Source organism: Podarcis vaucheri (assembly GCF_965113315.1).
Source record: "Podarcis vaucheri genome assembly, chromosome: 3".
NCBI classification, from domain to species: domain Eukaryota; kingdom Metazoa; phylum Chordata; class Lepidosauria; order Squamata; family Lacertidae; genus Podarcis; species Podarcis vaucheri.
In genome coordinates, this window is record NC_138761.1 from 13,071,679 (window position 1) to 13,090,462 (window position 18,784).

Here is an 18,784-nt window from a genome sequence, read left to right on the forward strand (position 1 = left end):
AACAGTTGATTCTCGCTGCTGGCAGGCTTGCAATCTGTTTCGTCAGATAAAGCTTTCTTCTACTGTACAATAAACAGATGTGCCCTGCTTCCAAAAATACGAGAACAAAACTGACTTTAATCTCATTCTTTGATCAAACTACAGGTTTGCTATGTTTCATGGGGATTAAGTCACTACATGACATGGTCTAATATTAATTCCTGGTTCAGACTCTGGAAAATCTTTCACATATGAAGAGCCTGGCTAGTTCAGCCTAAGGGCCTAATTCAGCCCAGCTTCCTGCTTCTATAACGGCCAACCAAATGCTTCCAGGAAGCCCACAAGTTGGTCATGAATGCAAGACCTGTCTCCCATTCCTCAAGCAAGGCATGAAGGTTCCAGCTTTCTCTTGTTAACCCAGAATTATGTGCTCAGATTGTTTTCAGGAGGGGTTCACTCCCTCTAAAGATGTGGTCTCACAACTCAGAACTGATCCTGGACACTACCCTGTGAAGGTGCCCCACACTTCTGTGTAGACAGAGTTTCCCACCTTTAGGGGTGGCCCCTATTCTGGGTCACCACCCTCCTGAACTTCCAAGGGTAGGAGAATTACCACGAGCGCCTTCCCTGCTGATCTTAATACCCAAGAGCTTCTGCGCTCTCAGATGTTTGGAGTCGAAGGCATTTAGGGCTTTAAACACTAGCGTGAACATCTTAAATTGCACCTGGAAATGAACAGGCAGCCAAAGCAGTTGGAAGAGAAGTTAAAAAAGAAGATAAGATCTTGTTTCTATATGCCACGACAGCTGCAAGAACTATGTTAGCACAAAATTGGAAATTAGAAGTAATACCCAACATAAGTGAGTGGCAGGTTAAAATGATAAACTATGCTGAGCTTGATAGAATATCAGGAAGATTAAGGGACCAAGACGAACAGAAATTTCATGACAATTGGAAGAAATATTTATTGTATATGGAATCTAAAGTTCAGGTGACACTGGCGGGGTTGAAATAACTCTAACAGCGGGAAAGGCCTATGTAAAAGAGTTAAAAAGTACGCGACTATATAATTTATTCGATACTTACCAAAGGAGTGGAGGGAAGTCCAAGGCTCAGTTGAGACTAACTCAGTTATGTATTTTATTTATGATTTGTAAAGTGGATATAATTTGTATAAGGTATGTGGTGGATTTTTTGTTTATGTTTTTCCTGTATATATGTGCAAATATGAATAAAAATTTATGAATTAAAAATTTTTTTAAAAAAGGAAGAGCAGTTACATGAGTTCTAAACCTAACCCTAGTCAATAATGTAGCCACTGCATTTTGAACCAGTTGACGTTGCCAAGTCGTCTTCAAGAATAGCCACACTTAGAGCTCACGAAGCATCTTGGTCAAGTCATTTCTGCCCAAAAGCGGCTATATACCTGGCAAATCAGAGGGGGCTGGAAACAGGAACTCCTCACCACTGCTTTGCCCTCCAGTGACAATGCTGGATGCTGGAGTATCCGCAAAATATGAAGCAGCTTCTTCTAAGAGAGTGCAACCCTGACCAGAACAGGTTGTCTCCAAACCTCCTGGGCTTGAGAACTTGGAACACAAAACTTTTCCGGTGTTTTCAGGACATTTGCATAGGCACTTACACAGACATTCCCGCCAGAGCGGTACCTATTCACCTACTTGCACTTTTTGTGCTTTCGAACTGCTAGGTTGGCAGGAGCTAGGACTGAGCAAAGGGAGCTCACCCCGTCGCGGGGATTTGAACCGCCGACCTTCTGATCGGCAAGTCCTAGGCTCTGTGGTTTAACCCTATAAAGTGGTATAAACATTTATAAATAGATAGATAAATAAATAAAGCCTGCTGGATGTTGTTTGCACCTCCCAAACCTCACAGGTGCATGTCCAAAGGGAGCATATGATTCCCCCCCCAATGGATACAAAAGGAGCCAAAGTGCATCTGCACAATTCTCTGCAAGTGGAATTGTGTCTCAATGAGCCAATTAGTATTAATAGTTTATACCTCTACATCTGTGTGCTGCAATTTTCTTTGCCCTTGTGTGCTTCTCTCCAAATGTTCTCTACGCAGAATCAATGGCTAATAAATGACATTAATTTGATGAACCCCTAATGAGACACCCCCCCTTAAGCTAAAAAGATTTTAACTTCCTTCAAGGCTGGAATGCCTTCTAGACCCCCTGTGAGAAACTGACATGCCTTTACAAGCAGCACATTAGGGGTAAATGGCATTTATAAATAAATGATGGCATCCTACTGCTGCCTATCATTCTGAAGGGAAGATTTTTGCCCCTCCATAATTGTGGTGACCGTCGCTCTCCTGACAATTGTAAAAGTATACGGTCACACCTCGGGATAAATACGCTTCAGGTTGAGCGCTTTCGGGTTGTGCTCCGCGGCGACCCGGAAGTAATGGAGCACTTTACTTCCGGGTCTCGCCGCTCGCACATGCGCAGACGGTAAAAATGACGTCACGTGCATGCACGGAAGCTGCAAAACACGACCCGTGCAGACGCGTCTTACGTTATGTTCAGGAAGCGAACAGGGCTCCGAAACGGAACCCGTTCGCATCCCAAGGTACCACTGTTTATGGAAACTGGAATTGCTCTAAAACAAAATGATAGTCCACATGTTTTTATGTGATTCTGACCCTAGAAATTAGCTTTGTCATTCCCCACTCTCTCATTCTCTCTCACACAACCACATATATAAATACAGGTATATATGTGGACACACCCACACACATGTGTTTGTGTAGGAATAAAATACATTGCATCACTCTTCCTGAAACATTTTCTGCACCCACCCCTATGAGCTATACCCCAAATGTGCTTGGTTTTCCTCAGCCAAACTGATTCAGCCGGGCTTTAAGACCTGGAGTTACTGGGAATTAACAAAGTTTTCTTCCTTGGGTAAGGGCTGGAAAGAAGCTGGAAAATATATTATCTGTTACGCTGCTTTTGACCTTGTAGGGTCTTCAGACAAAATACCGGTTGTAGGAATCTTTTGCAATGTTTCAAAGCACAACACAACATCCTCACTCTGTCCATGCCAACAAATACATCTTTTAATAAATCTGGGCTGAGTTCAAGTGACTCATCCAAATTTACTATGAGGCATTTCTTATTGATACATTTGTAGGTTCCTTGAAACACCACAGGAATGCCCAAGTCAGCATCTTCTGAAGAAAAAGCACCCACACAGCCATTTATTCAAACATAACCTTATACGTGCACCTATGCAATACTCGACTGTCTACAGATCCTGCTGAATTTGCTTATTAGCTAAAGAACAAGCCTTATTTTGAAAAACAAAAATAAATAAATGATGAAAACGCCCCTCTGATCCCAAATATATTCATCTGAGTCTGTCTTCTTAGCAGCGGCGGAGCAAGCCAATCGGGCGTCCGGGGTGGCATGCGTGCCCTGTACCCAAGGGATGGGGCCAGCCACCTGTGGGGTGGGGCCAGCCGGGGCAGGAAAGCTCCACAGGGCCTCCGAGGAGCCTGCCTGCCTCCTCCCACTCAGCCACCCTACAGCTGAGGGGGAGGCAGTGGGTGGACCGTTTGGGCACCGCAGAGCCTGTGCTGGCCTAAGCCACCATGTCTCTCCCAGGAGAGACACGTGGCTTGGGCGCACTGCAGGCACCGCGGTGAGTGCCGCCCAGCATTTTGCCACCCCTCTCAGTGGTGACACCCAGGGCGGACCACCCCCACCACACCGCCCTTCCTCCGCCCCTGCTTCTTAGGTCAATTAATTAGTTGGAGGTTCTCGAGAAACTGGTTTCCTCACTTAGGTCTCTGGGGAAAAACTGGCCTTTGTGAGAAGAGGATACTTTAGAGTAACTAGGTTGAGATCATTGGGTTGAAGTGCCTGTCTTATCTCCTGGTATGGTGCTTCAAAGCCAGAGACTAACTGGAAAGTGATCTCAGCTATGTGGGAGCACACATATATCCAAGTGCTAGAAGATTCTAGATTGTACACCTGATTGGCTTAGGGGATTCACCCCACTTGCAACACATTGTACTATGAAGCTAGCTTGCTATTGTCCTTCAATCTCCATTTCATCTCTGCTGTGTTTCCATGTTGCCTTCTGTGCTTTTGTACCTATTTCTTTGCACCACCCGAGAGATCCTATTGTCTGTGTCTTCTGAAATCTCTGTTATGCGGAATGTATAGAAGGATAAGAGTTAGGAAGATAGCTTTTGTAACTTTATTCTGATTTGTGATTCCCAGCTATATCTCTTAATTGGCTGTGGCTATTTTTATCCCCGTCATTTTGAGGTCCTCTTACACGCCGAGTATACAGGTGCTTCAACCTCGGAGAAATGTCAGTGCCCATTTCTATGGATTTACTGCTGTTAACACTGATGAAGCTCAAACTGTGTCTGCAAAGGAGATCCTGCGGAGAAGCTATCCAGAGAAATAATTTAAAGGACAAACCACTAACTATAAAAATACAATGGCATAAATAGCATCAAAATCACTATTTATAGAAGCATAAATGGGGCCACATTGCCATCATACTGGAGGCGAGTGACACTAAAACAAATGAATGGAGAAGATCTCTAGCATTTTCAGGGGCAAGAAAAACTTTGTGTGTGTGACAGTACAATGATATAGCTATTAGGTAACACTTTTATGCCAAGCATAATTTCGCATACATATTTCTGGAAGGTTCACTCCATTGAGATACGTGGGACTTAGAACATAAAAACCTCTCTGGATCAGACTGGGATCAATCCAGTCAAGGCTCCTGTTTCCAGCTGGATCCTTTCAGGGTGCCCACAACTTAGTGTCGGAATCTCCGCTATGACCAAGCTACTCCTCTGGTAAAGCCTTCGGAATCTCCTCCGATGATGATTAACGACCTGAGCCTTTGATAAGGCTCCAGGCACTTCCCCCATTCAGCAGAGTATCAAAGCAGCAGAAGAGATGAGAAGTTTGAGCTACATTGCTAGGTTTTATTTCTAACTACGCAGACAGAAAAGAAATATACACGCTCTCTCTGTGAAAGCACAGAGCAACTGGAAAACAAAGGAAGAGGAAACCAGTAACATCACATTCGTCTCCCGTCTTCCATGAGAGTTCCAACAGCCTGGAATCTCTGGAATGCAAAACAGAGTCTTGTGACTCCAAGCACTGCACAGTGGCATAAACAGAAACTAACACTTAGAGCATCTTCACATGAGCACCTCAGTCTTTAACACTTGCTAGAGAAGAAGCCACTAGCCAATGCTAGTCAAGTTGCTCACTAGGAGCTATCCATGGTCCTGCAACTTCTGTCCAGCCTTGACTCCTTTTCTGTGGGATCCAGCACTGGACCAGAATATGACATCATATCCCATAATACTCCCACACATAGCATTGCTAGATGCAATCACGCAGAGTGCTGCTGCTGCTGCTGCTAAGTATTGTCCTGCACTGCCAACAAGGTAATCCCACGAGGGGTTACCAACCATGGAGGAGACTCTACAAGAGAGCAGCTTTCTCTGGATCCCCTCAAAACTGAAGCTGGCCCAGAAATACTGGGCTTGGTGGACAAATATTCTGACCTGCTATACGGCAGCTTCCTACATTGTCTGTTAAGGCAGTTTGAGTATCAGAGTAACACACACACATCACAATCTGCAATCCAAATGCTATACCCATTCATTTTGCCGCCTCCAATTATTCTGTAGTACCACCCAACATGAAACAAAGGAATTGGTTTTGCTTCACTTGGGGAAGAGATAGTGCCGTAAGCTACAATTGTGAAAACAAAGGCAAAATCTGAAGGGCAGATGTGCTAACTCTTGTATGTATTCCACCGCCTCCTCAGGATCACAGCAATAACGATTAAATTCAAACTTGGAGGAAGAGAAGAAGAACAAAAATATTCATGTTTTGTATTGCATTAAATGCATTACAAATAATTTCATAGAATCATAGAAGCACAGAGTTGGGTAAAAAGTATTTTCATTACCTTTATAGCCTTGTTCATTTTCCCTGAGATCAATTTTAGTTATTGGCTTAAAAACAGTGTCCCACAGTCGAATGCAGCCATCTCTCCCACCGGTGGCAAAACCTTCTTCACATGCATACATGCTAAAAATGCCAGCCTGCGAATGAACAACATACATACTTGAACTGGATTTTTAACAAAAGGCATTTCAAAGCCCAAACCTGTTTGCAAGGGCTTAAACGTCATCATACTTAGGTTGGCTTCACATCAGCTTGTTTTTCCTATGAAACTCCCATTGTTCATATAAACCCAGTGATTTGATGATTCCACCATATATCAGGGTCAGAGGCAGAACCTTTCCATAAGTGGGGGAGCGAAAAATGAACATGATCACGTTCATCATGTGATGGTTGCCAAGTGAACACCTCCCTTAGCATGATTTATAAGTCAGGACCTCCACATAGAAAACCTAACTTCTTTTTTCATTAACAACAGCCTCATCCAGGCACCATGGGACCCCCAGATGTTGCTAGGTTCCTGTTCCCAAAGGTCCCAGTCCTCCTGACCAGTGGTGAGTTGGATGATGGAAGTTGCTGCACTAAAGCACTCCCAAGTCATGAGTGGTGGTCAGGAAGTGGCATGATGCTCTCTCTGTAGCTTTTCACTTGCTGCGTTTCCTGGCAAAATCCTGTAAAATATGGGGCAACCTGCTCCTGAAAATTTTGGAGAAGTTTCACACACAAAAAAGCAGTTGGAAATGTGCCTCTTTTCACAGGGGAGAAAGCTTTTGAGAACCAGAGGCAAAGGTAGGATTTCAGCACAGTCTTAATTCAGCATATAAAACCTACTGGATTAAAGTAGCCCCCTTCCCGAAGGGCCTCTGTGGTGCTTCAGAGCGAATTCAGGGAAGATGCTTCGTTATTTTCACAAAACAGAACCGAGAAAGTAGAAGGCAACTTACACCATGAGCTCCTTGAATCGTGCGGGCTAAGGTGAGCCCTTTCCAGACGTAGATGTCTCCATTTAAAGCACCAGAGTATGTGACGTCATCTTTTGCGCAGGACAAACAGAGGATAGTTTGCAAGTCTCCTGTTTTACCAAATATTCCTCTTTTGGCTGTCAAGGCATTTCCGCAAAGTGTCCAAAACTACAACGCAAAGTACAAAAAGGAGTCTGCGAGACTCGTGATCTGAGATCATCCTAAAGGCAGAACATATCTCCACGTTGCTTGAGAACCTGGCAAGAGGCCCCAGTTACTTCTGCCTACTTTATGCCGTGCATTTATGTGAATTATCAAGGTGGCCTACATGCATAAGCCACTCTGGGAGCCCATTCAGCTGACGTGTGGGGTTTTAAAAATGCTTTGAACAAATAAACCCATTAAAATACATAAACACACACACACACAAAAACACGTATTAACACAACATAAAATCACATGGTAGAGATAAAAATCAGATTTAGACAATGGTGAAAGCAATAATAAATAAGTAATTAACAGCAACCACGCAGAACTAAAGGGGAAAAAATGTATGAAAGGGTATGAAAGTGAAGGATAAATCCATTCTTTTAACCGCTCCATTGCTTCATGGCCCTATCATGTATCACCTGTCTTAATGTTAGTGGATCAGTAAATGTTAAGGACACGCCTGCATCTGGTGACCTTCGCATGATTTCTATCGGCATTTGCAATCTTCTCTTTTTGCCTCTCTGCTCACAATCTCAGAGCTCAAGAAAAGTCTCCCCCCAAGAAGAAACTGAGCAAAACAGAGTCTTCGTTTTGCTGGTAGCCCATCTCCCAATCTTTGTTCTCTGTTAACAGCCCATCTCTCAGGTGATCTTTTGAACACAGCAAGCTGAGTCCAGCTATTAAGAGTCAGACTTCCAGTTTAACTCTACAAGCATTGATTAAATTCTAATACTAAATCAAGGGATTACGGATGTCTTGCACCCACAAACTCAGAACAATAATAATAGTAGAAGGGGCCAGGTTTGGGCGTCATCATGGACAAATAAACAATCAAACAAACAAACTAACTAACAATCAAACTTGTTCTTAAGTTTCCCAATGTTTTGAGAATATAATATCAATAAAATCTAATTTTTTATGTTAAAATGGAGTCCTTCTGAACTCTGCCATTAACTGCACTTCCAGAAAGGACTTTAAAGGAGTCTTCCTTTGCAGGCTGATACAGTTAAAATAAACTAAAAAGGGTTTGCAAGGGTTAAAAAATTTCTTTCACTAAACGTGAATCATAATTCCTCCAGATAACAGCATCTCTAATATCAGAGAGCTTCAAAAGCAATTTATGTATAGCCCTGCCAGATTGGATAGCTGATTGCCTTCAGACAATATTAGTAAATTCTGGCATGCCGTTGTTTGTTTGGCTTGAATGATGATTGCTTGGGTTAATCAGGACATCGGTTTTACAGATCCCAGGTGCCAAAATAATAAAAGCAGGTGCTCAGTTTCCTGCAGAGAACAACAAACAGCAATTCTTCTGCTAAGGCCTCACCTTAGCAATCTGAACACAGTGCCATGTTAGAGGTGCAAGACTCTTGGCAGAAAATAATCAGTCTGGTCCTCACACACACTTAATTAAGGAAAAGTAACTGCAATCTGTCTAACTTCTCCTGAGCACCAGGACCAAAATATATATATATATTCAGTGCTTCTCATATGCGACAGTACTTGTTTTTGCCTGTTTGTTTCTCATATCTGAAAGTATACATTTTGAAAATTCTATTTTACTTAAAATTATATCCTTCCTTACATGTTATAATTAGTAAAGTAAGAGTGGACAAAAAATTGAATGTGTAACAGGTAAAGAGTTACTGGCACTGGGGCGTAGGAAGGAAGGTGTGAAGGGTGCGGTCCACCCTGGGAGTCATCCCTGAGGGGGGTGACAAAAAGGCACACTGCGGGGGGGGCGGCACTTACCACGGGGCCTGGCCTAAAGCGTGCCCGAGCCGCGCGTCTCTCCTGGGAGTGACACGTTGGCTTGGGCTCCCCGCACTGCCTGAAACGGCAGCATGGGGCTTGCATCCGCCAGGCGGACTCTGTGGACAGCTCACCACGCCCCCCCCCCCCCGTGTGTGAATCGCCATGGCGCCCCGGTGGCGGCTCGCTCCGCCCCGCTCCTGCCACTCTGGGTGCTGGAGCAGCTGGCTATAGCTATGTCCCTGACTGGCACATGCCACACATTTAAAGCACATTTCTCTCCAAGCAAAGAATACTGTAAATTGTAGTTTACCCCTCCCAGAACCCTACGGTTCCCAGGATTCTTTGGGTGTGTGTTCTTGAAATGTGCTTTAAAACGATGGTGTGTGCACAGTACTTGTCTATTCCATATTGCTGTAAGCACAGAGCCTAGGACTAGCCAATCAGAAGGTCAGCGGTTCGAATCCCCGCGACGGGGTGAGCTCCGGTTGCTCGGTCTCTGCTCCTGCCAACCTAGCAGTTCGAAAGCACGTCAAAGTGCAAGTAGATAAATAGGTACTGGTCCGGTGGGAAGGTAAACGGCATTTCCGTGCACTGCTCTGGTTCGCCAGAAGCGGCTTAGTCATGCTGGCCACATGACCTGGAAGCTGTATGCTGGCTCCCTCGGCCAATAAAGCGAGATGAGCACCGCAACCCCAGTCGGTCACGACTGGACCAAATGGTCAGGGGTCTCTTTACCTTTACCTTTATGTGGTATTAGAATATTGCATTACTCCAGTCTTGGGTGTCTCATTTAAACGAAGTGAATTCTATAGGCTAAACGGGGCCCATCTTTTGGACTTTGACAACAAAATCCCACAAGTTGGTTTTCGTGCTGGGCTGCAGGATTGGCTACAGCAGTGTTTCCCAACCTTAGGCCTCCAGCTGTTTTTGGACTACAACTCCCATCATCCCTAGCTAGCAAGACCAGTGGTCAGGGATGATGGGAATTGTAGTTCAAAAACAGCTGGAGGCCCAAGGTTGGGAAACACTGGGCCGCTACAGCTTCCATTCTCCAATGCAGAACTAATTATGCTCAATTAATAAGACGGAAAAATGTTATGCGACATAATTGCTTAAGTACGTGTGTGTGTGAGTGTGTGTGCGTGCGTGCATGAGCAGGAGGACATCAGTAGATGCAAGTGCCACCCTGAGACACAAAGTGAATACAGAATAACATGGAATTTAATTGTAAATTGATATGTTGGAATTGGGTATAGCAGCCAAAGAAAACATGGCCTTGGAGAAAAAAGTGAAATACAAATGGAAAAATTTGTTTAAGATTGGTGATTGCAATTTAACGTTTTCCATTTGGTGATTATTTAAATTGCTGGTTCAAGTAATCTTCCCTCTAAATCAATTCATCTTGGGGGGAAATGCAGAGAGAGAGAGAAAGCCAAGCAGGAAATAAATATTTCCTAAACTATACTATGTGTGCCTTCTGCTTTGCTTGATAAGCAGTCCATCACTGCAATCACTTTATATTGAATAGTTCTGGAAATTTGCCACACCGAGCTGGCTACATAACAGTCACTGCTTTTTAAAAAAAAATGTAAAAGAAAATATGCCAAGGAATTATAAAGAGTTTCTTTCATTGACAATGCAAAGCATCAAAACCAATTTACCTTGATATGTTTCACTCCGCAGCTAGCCACTCTGTTGGGTTGATAGGGGTCCCAGGAAATATCAAAGATCTGTCAAAAAATATTCAAAACTGCTACACTAAATTAGAAACCACATGCATTCATATCAGATATGTCATAAATTCAATAAACATATGCCTGCTTCTTTATAAAGTCCTAACGTTCTGTTCCCAATAATATACGTGAATATAGCTGACTTCCCATATGGATGAAAAATGTTTGTGGAAAGCAAACAGCACCATGAAGACCATGTAAGGCATACAAACCTCTTGGCAAGTGTTTGCCTCAATTTCATTTATGTCTCCATCCCTCAGTGTCAAAAACAATCTACACATCTGACGGCAAGACTGACAATGGCTGGAAAATGCCAGTAAATACACAGTTAGTAACAGCACAACTGAAGGAACTGAACAAGACTTCAGTTAAGTCCCACTGGAGAGGAACAGGGAGATACAATACATGTACCTTATGAGGAATGGTTGAAGGAGTTGGGTATGTTTAGCCTGGTAAAGAGGAGACTAGGAGGGGAGGTGATAGCCATCTTCAAGTACCTAAAGGGCTGTCACAAGGAAGATGGAGCAAGCTTGTTTTCTCCTGCTCCAGGGGGTAGGATCTAAACCAACGGATTCAAGTTACAAGAAAGGAGATTCCAGCGAAATGTCAAAAAGAACTTTCTGACAGAGCTCTTTGACAAGTGTATCTGACTCCCTCGGAACGTAGTGGACTCTCCTTCTTTGGAGGTTTTTAAGCAGAGGTTGGATGGTCATCTGACAGGGATGCTATAGCTGTGATTCCATCATCATCATAATTTATTATTTGTACCCCGCCCATCTGGCTGGGTTTCTCCAGCCACTCTGGGCGACTTCCAACAAAGATTTAGAATACATTAAAATGTCACACATTCAAAACTTCCCTGAAGAGGGCTGCCTTCAGATGTCTTCTAAATGTTAGGTAGGTGCTTATCTCTTTGACATCTGATTGGAGGATGTTCCACAGGGCGGGCGCCACTACCGAGAAGGCCCTCTGCCTGGTTCCCTGTAGCTTTGCTTCTCACAGTGAGGGAACCGCCAGAAGGCCCTCGGCGCTGTACCTCAGCGTCCGGGCAGAATGATGGGGGTGGAGACGCTCCTTAGGTATACTGGGCCGAGGCCATTTAGGGCTTTAAACGTCAACACCAACACTTTGAATTTTGCCCTAGTCTTCGCCACTGCAAACGGCAACTTGGAAAGATGGAGGGGGGTGCTTGATTAGGGAAATGGCACAGGGGGAAGATAATCATACACACTTCCTGCCTGTGTCCCTTCTTCAATCAAATTAGCAGGCCCTGTTGTTGCTTTCAAGTACAGTGGTGCCTCGCAAGACGAAAAGAATCCGTTCCGCGAGTCTCTTCGTCTTGCGGTTTTTTCGTCTTGCGAAGAAAGCCCATTAGCGGCTTAGCGGATTAGCGCTATTAGCGGCTTAGCGGGCTTAGCGGATCAGCTGATAAGCAGCTTAGCGGCTTAGCGGATCAGCTTATAAGCGGCTTAGTGGCTCAGCTGTTAAGCGGCTTAGGATCAGCTGCTAAGCGGCCTAGTGGATCAGCTGTTAAGCGGCTTAGCGGCTTGGGAAAAGGGGGGAGGGAAAAAACCCCGCAGGAACTCGCAAGACATTTTCATCTTGCGAAGCAAGCCCATAGGAAATTCATTTTGCGAAGCACCTCCAAAACGGAAAACCCTTTCGTCTAGCGGGTTTTCCGTCTTGCGAGGCATTCGTCTTGCGGGGCACCACTGTAGAGAAAAAATTGTGGGGAGATCCTATCACAGAAGTCCCACTTATTAATTTCCCTGTCTCTATAATATCACAAAATATCATCTTCCCACAATAATTTAATAAACTAAATTATAATATTGTATTTCTGTGAGCATTAGCTTAATGGGGGGGGGGGAGAGAAGTTAACAGCTCCATCAATGCAACAAAAAGGGTTTCAAGAAATATTTCAGAAACATTACGAAAAGCGTTTATGCCAAACGCATTAGCTGATTACCCTGTCTGAGTGGCCAGTAGCTGATGCAAGAAGTTTTCCTTTCCTCCATTCCCAAATGCAGACTGTGTTTTTGGCATCTAGTCCCACTGAAGCTAGACGCTAAAAGAAGAAGAAATGAACGATTTTGTTAAATGAACACCCACTCAGGAGTTAGCTATTCACTGCAGTCATAAGAAGCATCTTTATTTGCATTATCGACTAGCCATAGCAATAAAATAAAACACAATGTACTGAAAGATAGAGGTAAAAAAAACCTTAACTATACAAAATACATTCTGGAGGTTTACATCAATATAACCAAATAACAGATCTTATTCTAATTGCCCCAGCTAAATTTTTCTGTAGTTTTTGCTGTCACCTGCAAATGGTTGAGTGACCTGTTGTGGAAAGTAGTAGAAGGGTAATGACCTCACTCCTCACTCCTCAAATCTTCCTCAATAAGTTTTAAAATACTTTAACATTGGTATCCTGCATGCTGCCATCACCAGAACTATTCTAATGGTCTTAGAACTGAATTAAAGAGTTGGTTGACACACCCCGGAGTTAATTTGATTCCTCTATACTCTGTCAGTGGCAGTTGAATGTGTGAACTGATTCCATCAAAAAGTATTGTATTTCCAGCTTCAAAGTGGTTGGCAGATTTTAATGATAATGAAAATTAGCTACTGGAATCATATTTCAAAAAGTAAAGCTGCTGAGCTTTCTCTTAACAAAGACGCCAAAAAACCCCAACATTTTCTATTGGCGTAGGGCAGCATATATAATGTAAGCTTGAATATTGTTTAGCCTTATAAAAAAATTCCTTCCAGTAGCACCTTAAAGACCAACTAAGTTAGTTCTTGGTATGAGCTTTCGTGTATCTGAAGAAGTGTGCATGCACATGAAAGCTCATACCAAGAACTAACTTAGTTGGTCTTTAAGGTGCTACTGGAAGGAATTTTTTTATATTGTTTAGCCTTGTTAAATTACAATTTCTCCTGGTTTTGGGAGTACATAACTGCATATTTTATTTCATGCTGGTGTTTATTTTATGAAGACAATTAAAAAATTAAGTATAAAAGGAAAGAATGTTTTTTTCTGGTAAAACATAGGAGGTTGCCTTGAACTGAATCAGACCTTTGATCTTTGACCTTTCTGGCTCTGCATTGTCCATAGCAGGGTTTCCCAAACTTGGGTCTCTAGTTGTTTTGGGGCTACAACTCCCATCATTCCTAGCTAGCAGGACCAGTGGTCAGGGATGATGGGGACTGTAGTCCAAAAACAGCTGGAGACCCAAGATTGGGAAACCCAGGTCTACAGCAGCCTTTCTCAACCTCAGGTCCCCAGATGTTGTTGGAATACAACTCCCATCATCCCTGACCACTGGGCCCTGCTAGCTGGGGATAATGGGGGTTGTAGTCCAGCAACACTTCAGGACGCAAGGTTGAGAAAGGCTGGTCTACAGGGATTGGCAGCAGCTCTCTGGAGATGTAATCAGAGGCCTTTTGCAGCCCTACTTGCAGATGCTGAGGACTGAACCTTTTCTATCACTCAGCTATAGCCCCTCCCCAAATTAAGGACTTCATTTCCCTACCCGAATGGACTTTTCTGGGATACTGCTGCACAAAATGTCTATTTGCCCATTCACACACATTGCAGCCATAAGGAGATGATCATGCATGTGTGAAGGATGGCAGAAACACTTGTCTGGTTTAACGCGCACCTGAGTTGGATGGAAACCTGCTGACTAATCTGTTACTTGTGGGCACAATAATGGTCCCAAGAAAATAGTCTAGAAGGACAGGAAACGTTCAAAGCTATTAATTTCGGTGCAAATGGAGAATCTCGTGTTACACTAAAATATCTTTGCTCTGCAAGACAGTGGCCTTTGAAACCATTTCCTCAAAGCCTTTCTGAGCCTGAAAACCGTCAGTGCCTTTGAAGCTTTTCAAAGCACTGCCAATCACCAGCAATGCAAAATTAATGGGGCTGGTTTAACTGGCTTGGTTCATTAGAAATACGCTCCGATGAAACTGGCATGGATAACCCACTGATAGGCTCCAACTAACGGGCACATCAACATGGGTGAGGCAATGCGACAAAACCATTTGCCGTTATGGAAGAAGATGCTGGAGCCATTCATTCATACAGGTGAAAAGGTCCTGGGGCAAAACGCAGCACTGAAGACGGACAACACAAAAAAGACTACAATCTCTGAGTGAATAACAAAGATTGTGGTCTCCCAGAAAAGAGATGAAGGGTGGTGCCTGTGAGCAACATGTCACCTTCAGACAAATCCTCAACACCCATCAAGATTCCCTGCCACCCTATTTTTTAAATGGGGATGTGGATTCTTTTGGTTATAATACTATTTATTAAATACGCCCCATGCCTGTAGATCTCACGGTGGTTCACAACATAAAATTACAATGGTCGTATGTCCATGGTTTCCTACTGGTGGTCCCAGAGGGTCTGTGACACCATTCGCATCACAAAAGCTGCCATAGAGATATCTAAGTTTTCAAAAGTAGGGGGTCAACGGCCTGGCTTTTGAGAAACAGGGGTTCTGCAGTACCTAGCTAATTGGGAACAACTGCCTTAGGCAGCGCTTCCTGCTTTTGTTGTTGTTTGTGTTTTGTTTGGTTTTTGAGGTGTGGCGGTTGTGAGCTCTGCCAGTTTTTCTTCTATTAAATGAATATTTTGTGGTGCCCGCGGCTTCCTAAGATGTCCAAATGTGCCCTGGGTCCAATAAGGCTTCAAGTTACAAGAAAGGAGATCCCAACTAAACATCAGAAAGAATTTTCTGACAGTAGGAGCTATTTTGACAGTGGAATGGTCTCCCTTGGGAGACTGTGGGTTCTCCTTCCTTGGAGGTTTCCAGTCAGAGGTTGGATGGCCATCTGTCTTGCGTACTTTAGCTGATATTCCTGCACTGCAAGGGGTTGGACTAGATGACCCTTGGGGTCCCTTCCAATTCTACAATTCTATGACCCCATATATATATTTCCTCCCTACTATCCAGAAATAATATGAAGAAATTGTGACGGATAATTGTAATTGCAAAAAAAATCTCAACAACCTTCATGTCTGGGTGTTCACTTTTTGAAAGATGGCAACCCTACCACATGGACCTTACGATGAGGCTATCTTCTCCCTAGGCTGCTTAAAAATACTGAGCTGGGAACCTCCTATAGGCCCCGTAAACAAGTTATTCTCACAAATCAATGGAAACAGGGAAAATGTTAATTCTGTCTTGCACTCCTCCTCTTGCACACTAGAACTGGCCTCTGGCAGGGAGTGCACAAGCCCTCAAGTCTTATGGATTAAATTATTCTTAGCTACCCTTGTTGGAAAACGAGAAATGAAAACCTGCCACACAGTTCAGCAAACAAAATTATGCCTCACATCTTTCAATAGCCCTTATTTAAACACCACTGAAATATAGCTAACTGTAGCAGCCCAAAAGGTGCATCTAGCTACCTCTCCAAAGAATTTGGGGAATTGAAGAGGATGCTGAGGCTCTTAACTCCCTAGTTTCTCTCCTCACAGAACTGTAATTCCCAGGAGAGGGAATGACTGTGAAACTAGTTTTCGTATGCAGTGTAGATATACACTTAGAGGTGGCAATAGCTCTTGTCTCTTAGTATTCCTGGCGAACTTTTCAATGGAAAAGGGAACAACGGCCTGCAATTAATCATAAAGCTTACTGCAGATAACAACTGGGATGATTGAAACCTGCTGGATGCCTAATGCCTCTCTCATTTCCTTCCTCTGGACAGAGAAGTATATTTTCAAGCAAATAAATCAGATTAGCTTCTAATTTCCTCCTTACTGCCCTGTGCCTGGCACAGATGAGAACAGAACAGAAGAACTGAGAAACCAGCTTGGATGGTTTACAGGTAGTATTAAATTCCCTCATGTAAAACAGAATATTTGGTTTATGCCAGCAGTGATACAAAATGATAGCTTTTAAAAAGCGACAAAGGTTACCTTTTCCTTTTTTTGAGGGGGTCTCTAGACTAGTGTTTTATTGCAGGTATATTCTGCAATAGGTTCCCGATACAATAATCCCTTGGCCTGAAAGCAAGATGAGCACTGCAACCCCATAGTCGCCTTTGACTGGACTTAACTGTCCAGGGGTCCTCTACCTCTTTTTTAAAAACCTTTTTTAGTGCATTAGTTGTAGCTTTATTTTGCTTTATTAGCTGCTCTGCAATACTACCACTTATTGCTTTCTGGAGGGACTACAACACAACAAAAGCAGGAGAATACAAAAAACCCAGAATGCTTGCGGTATGAAAAGTTGTGGGATGTGCACCTATTGGAAATGAAACAGTATGACCAACTCCAAAACATTTCCAGGTGCAAACAGTATTGAAAGTGGGGTTGTGTTTGACTGCCCCAGTATTGTCAAAAGTACAAATCATCATGAATGCACGAGGAAAAGGATGTCTGGAGAGGTCCCGAGAGAAGAAGCATAGAGTTCTCAATGAGAAAACAAGAAGAGGGCTAAGAAAGCACACAAGGGTGGAAGGAAGGGCATTGTATACAGTGGTGCCTCGCAAGACGAATGCCTCGCAAGACGAAAAACTCGCTAGACAAAAGGGTTTTTCGGTTTTGCGTTGCTTCGCTAGACGAATTTCCCTATGGGCTTGCTTCGCAAGATGAAAACGTCTTGCGCTTTTTCCTTAAAGCCGCTTGAAGAGGCGCAGTTGTGACGGACCGTGCTTCGCAAGACGAAAAACATCGCAAGACGAAAAGACTCGCAGAACGAATTATTTTCGTCTTGCGAGGCACCACTGTACTTGCTTGTGAAATGCCAACATCAGGTGCCCCTCTATGAAATATTTTAAAAGGCATGCAGCCCCCTGCCCACAAATAGCAGAGTGCTAATGGTGACTTGATGAACTGTTCCTACTTATTCCATTTTTAACCACCCACTTTGGCCCCAGCAGAGCTTTCAGGGTAGCTCACAATGCACAAGGAGATACCTTGGTTCTCAAATGCCTTCGTCCTCAAACAACTTGGAACCCAAACACTGCAAACCCAGAAGTAAGTGTTCCAGTTTGTGAACATTTTTCGGAAGCCGAACGTGCTCTGTTTTGAGCGTCATGCTTCCGATTTGAGTGCCACACTTCCATTTTGAGTGTTACGCTGATGATTTGAGTGTTACGATTTCAATTTGAGTGTTACACTAAGGTCTGTCTGTTTTTGCTATTTATTTTGCGTTTTTGTTTTTGCAGATCTTTTTTGTTTTGTTTTTGTGACTGTAGGGAACCTAGTTAAGCTACTGATTGATTGACTGATTGTGTGACTGCAGTACATTATTGCTTTCAATTTATGGATCAATGGTCTCTTTGGTAGTAAAATTCATGTTAAATTGCTGTCTTGGGGGTTGTTTTTAAAAGTCTGGAATGGATTAATCCATTTTGCATTACTTTCTATGGGAAAGTGTGCCTTGGTCTTGGAACGCTTTGGTTTTGGAACAGATGTCCAGAACAGATTAAGTTTGAGAACCAAGGTACCACTGTATATACACCTGAAGCACTAAAACCTCAGTTATAACACAATTCAATGAAAATAATGAAAACACAGCAGGGTGGTATATTTGTTGTTGTTTAGTCGTTTAGTCATGTCCGACTCTTCGTGACCCCATGGACCAGAGCACGCCAGGCACTCCTGTCTTCCACTGCCTCCCGCAGTTTGGTCAGAGTGGTATATTTAGGTGGCAACAAAGAGAACTGAAAGATGCTGCTAAGCCATCTCAACCTGGTACTCCAAAGGCCTTCTGAAATGACTAGCTCTTAACCAAATACTGTAGATACATACCTGGCCATCCGAATCAAAAGCCAAGCAGGCAACTCCATGGGTATGAGCATCCTTCAGGATAGAAACGGTCTGTATGTTGTAGGAGTCCCAGATGCAAATGTAAGGGTCCTTCCCAACTTGCCCTGTAGCAACCAGGGTTTTTTCCGGGTGCAGAGCTAGACTGGGGGAAGGATAGTTAAAAAATAAGGGTTCGGTACCACGTTATCAGAGAATGCACTCATCGTTATTTTTGTTTACACATTTTCAGTAACACTCTCAACGATTATTTTATCAGTGCATGAATCACTGCCCCCTACCCCCTCCATATTCATCCTTTTTGTGAATGTGGGACCTGCAACAAAATATTGCAATGCATCCCGGGTCTCAAACAGTAGTGCTCTTGTTCAAGGTTCCA

The 18,784-nt window shown here is 43.5% G+C and overlaps 1 protein-coding gene across 8 annotated transcripts in view; it reads right to left on the reverse strand.

Annotated features, from left to right (window-relative positions):
- The window catches only part of EML6 (EMAP like 6), a 174,534-nt gene that overhangs the window by 105,510 nt on the left and 50,240 nt on the right, over positions 1–18,784 (reverse strand). For 5 of the 8 annotated variants that reach the window (XR_014218163.1, XM_082217210.1, XM_082217209.1 and 2 more), the window contains exons 3-7: positions 18,391–18,550; positions 12,583–12,681; positions 10,542–10,610; positions 6,898–7,083; positions 5,958–6,093 (exon numbers count right to left, since the gene is read on the reverse strand). Coding sequence is in view for 6 of the 8 variants with exons in the window: in XM_082217210.1 (XP_082073336.1) it covers positions 5,958–6,093; positions 6,898–7,083; positions 10,542–10,610; positions 12,583–12,681; positions 18,391–18,550 (650 nt within the window). In the remaining 2 variants the exon portion in view is untranslated. Of the gene's footprint in view, positions 1–5,957; positions 6,094–6,897; positions 7,110–10,541; positions 10,631–12,582; positions 12,682–18,390; positions 18,551–18,784 lie in introns of those variants that run through there. The other 3 variants (XM_082217211.1, XM_082217212.1, XM_082217213.1) reach the window with 3 other exon arrangements.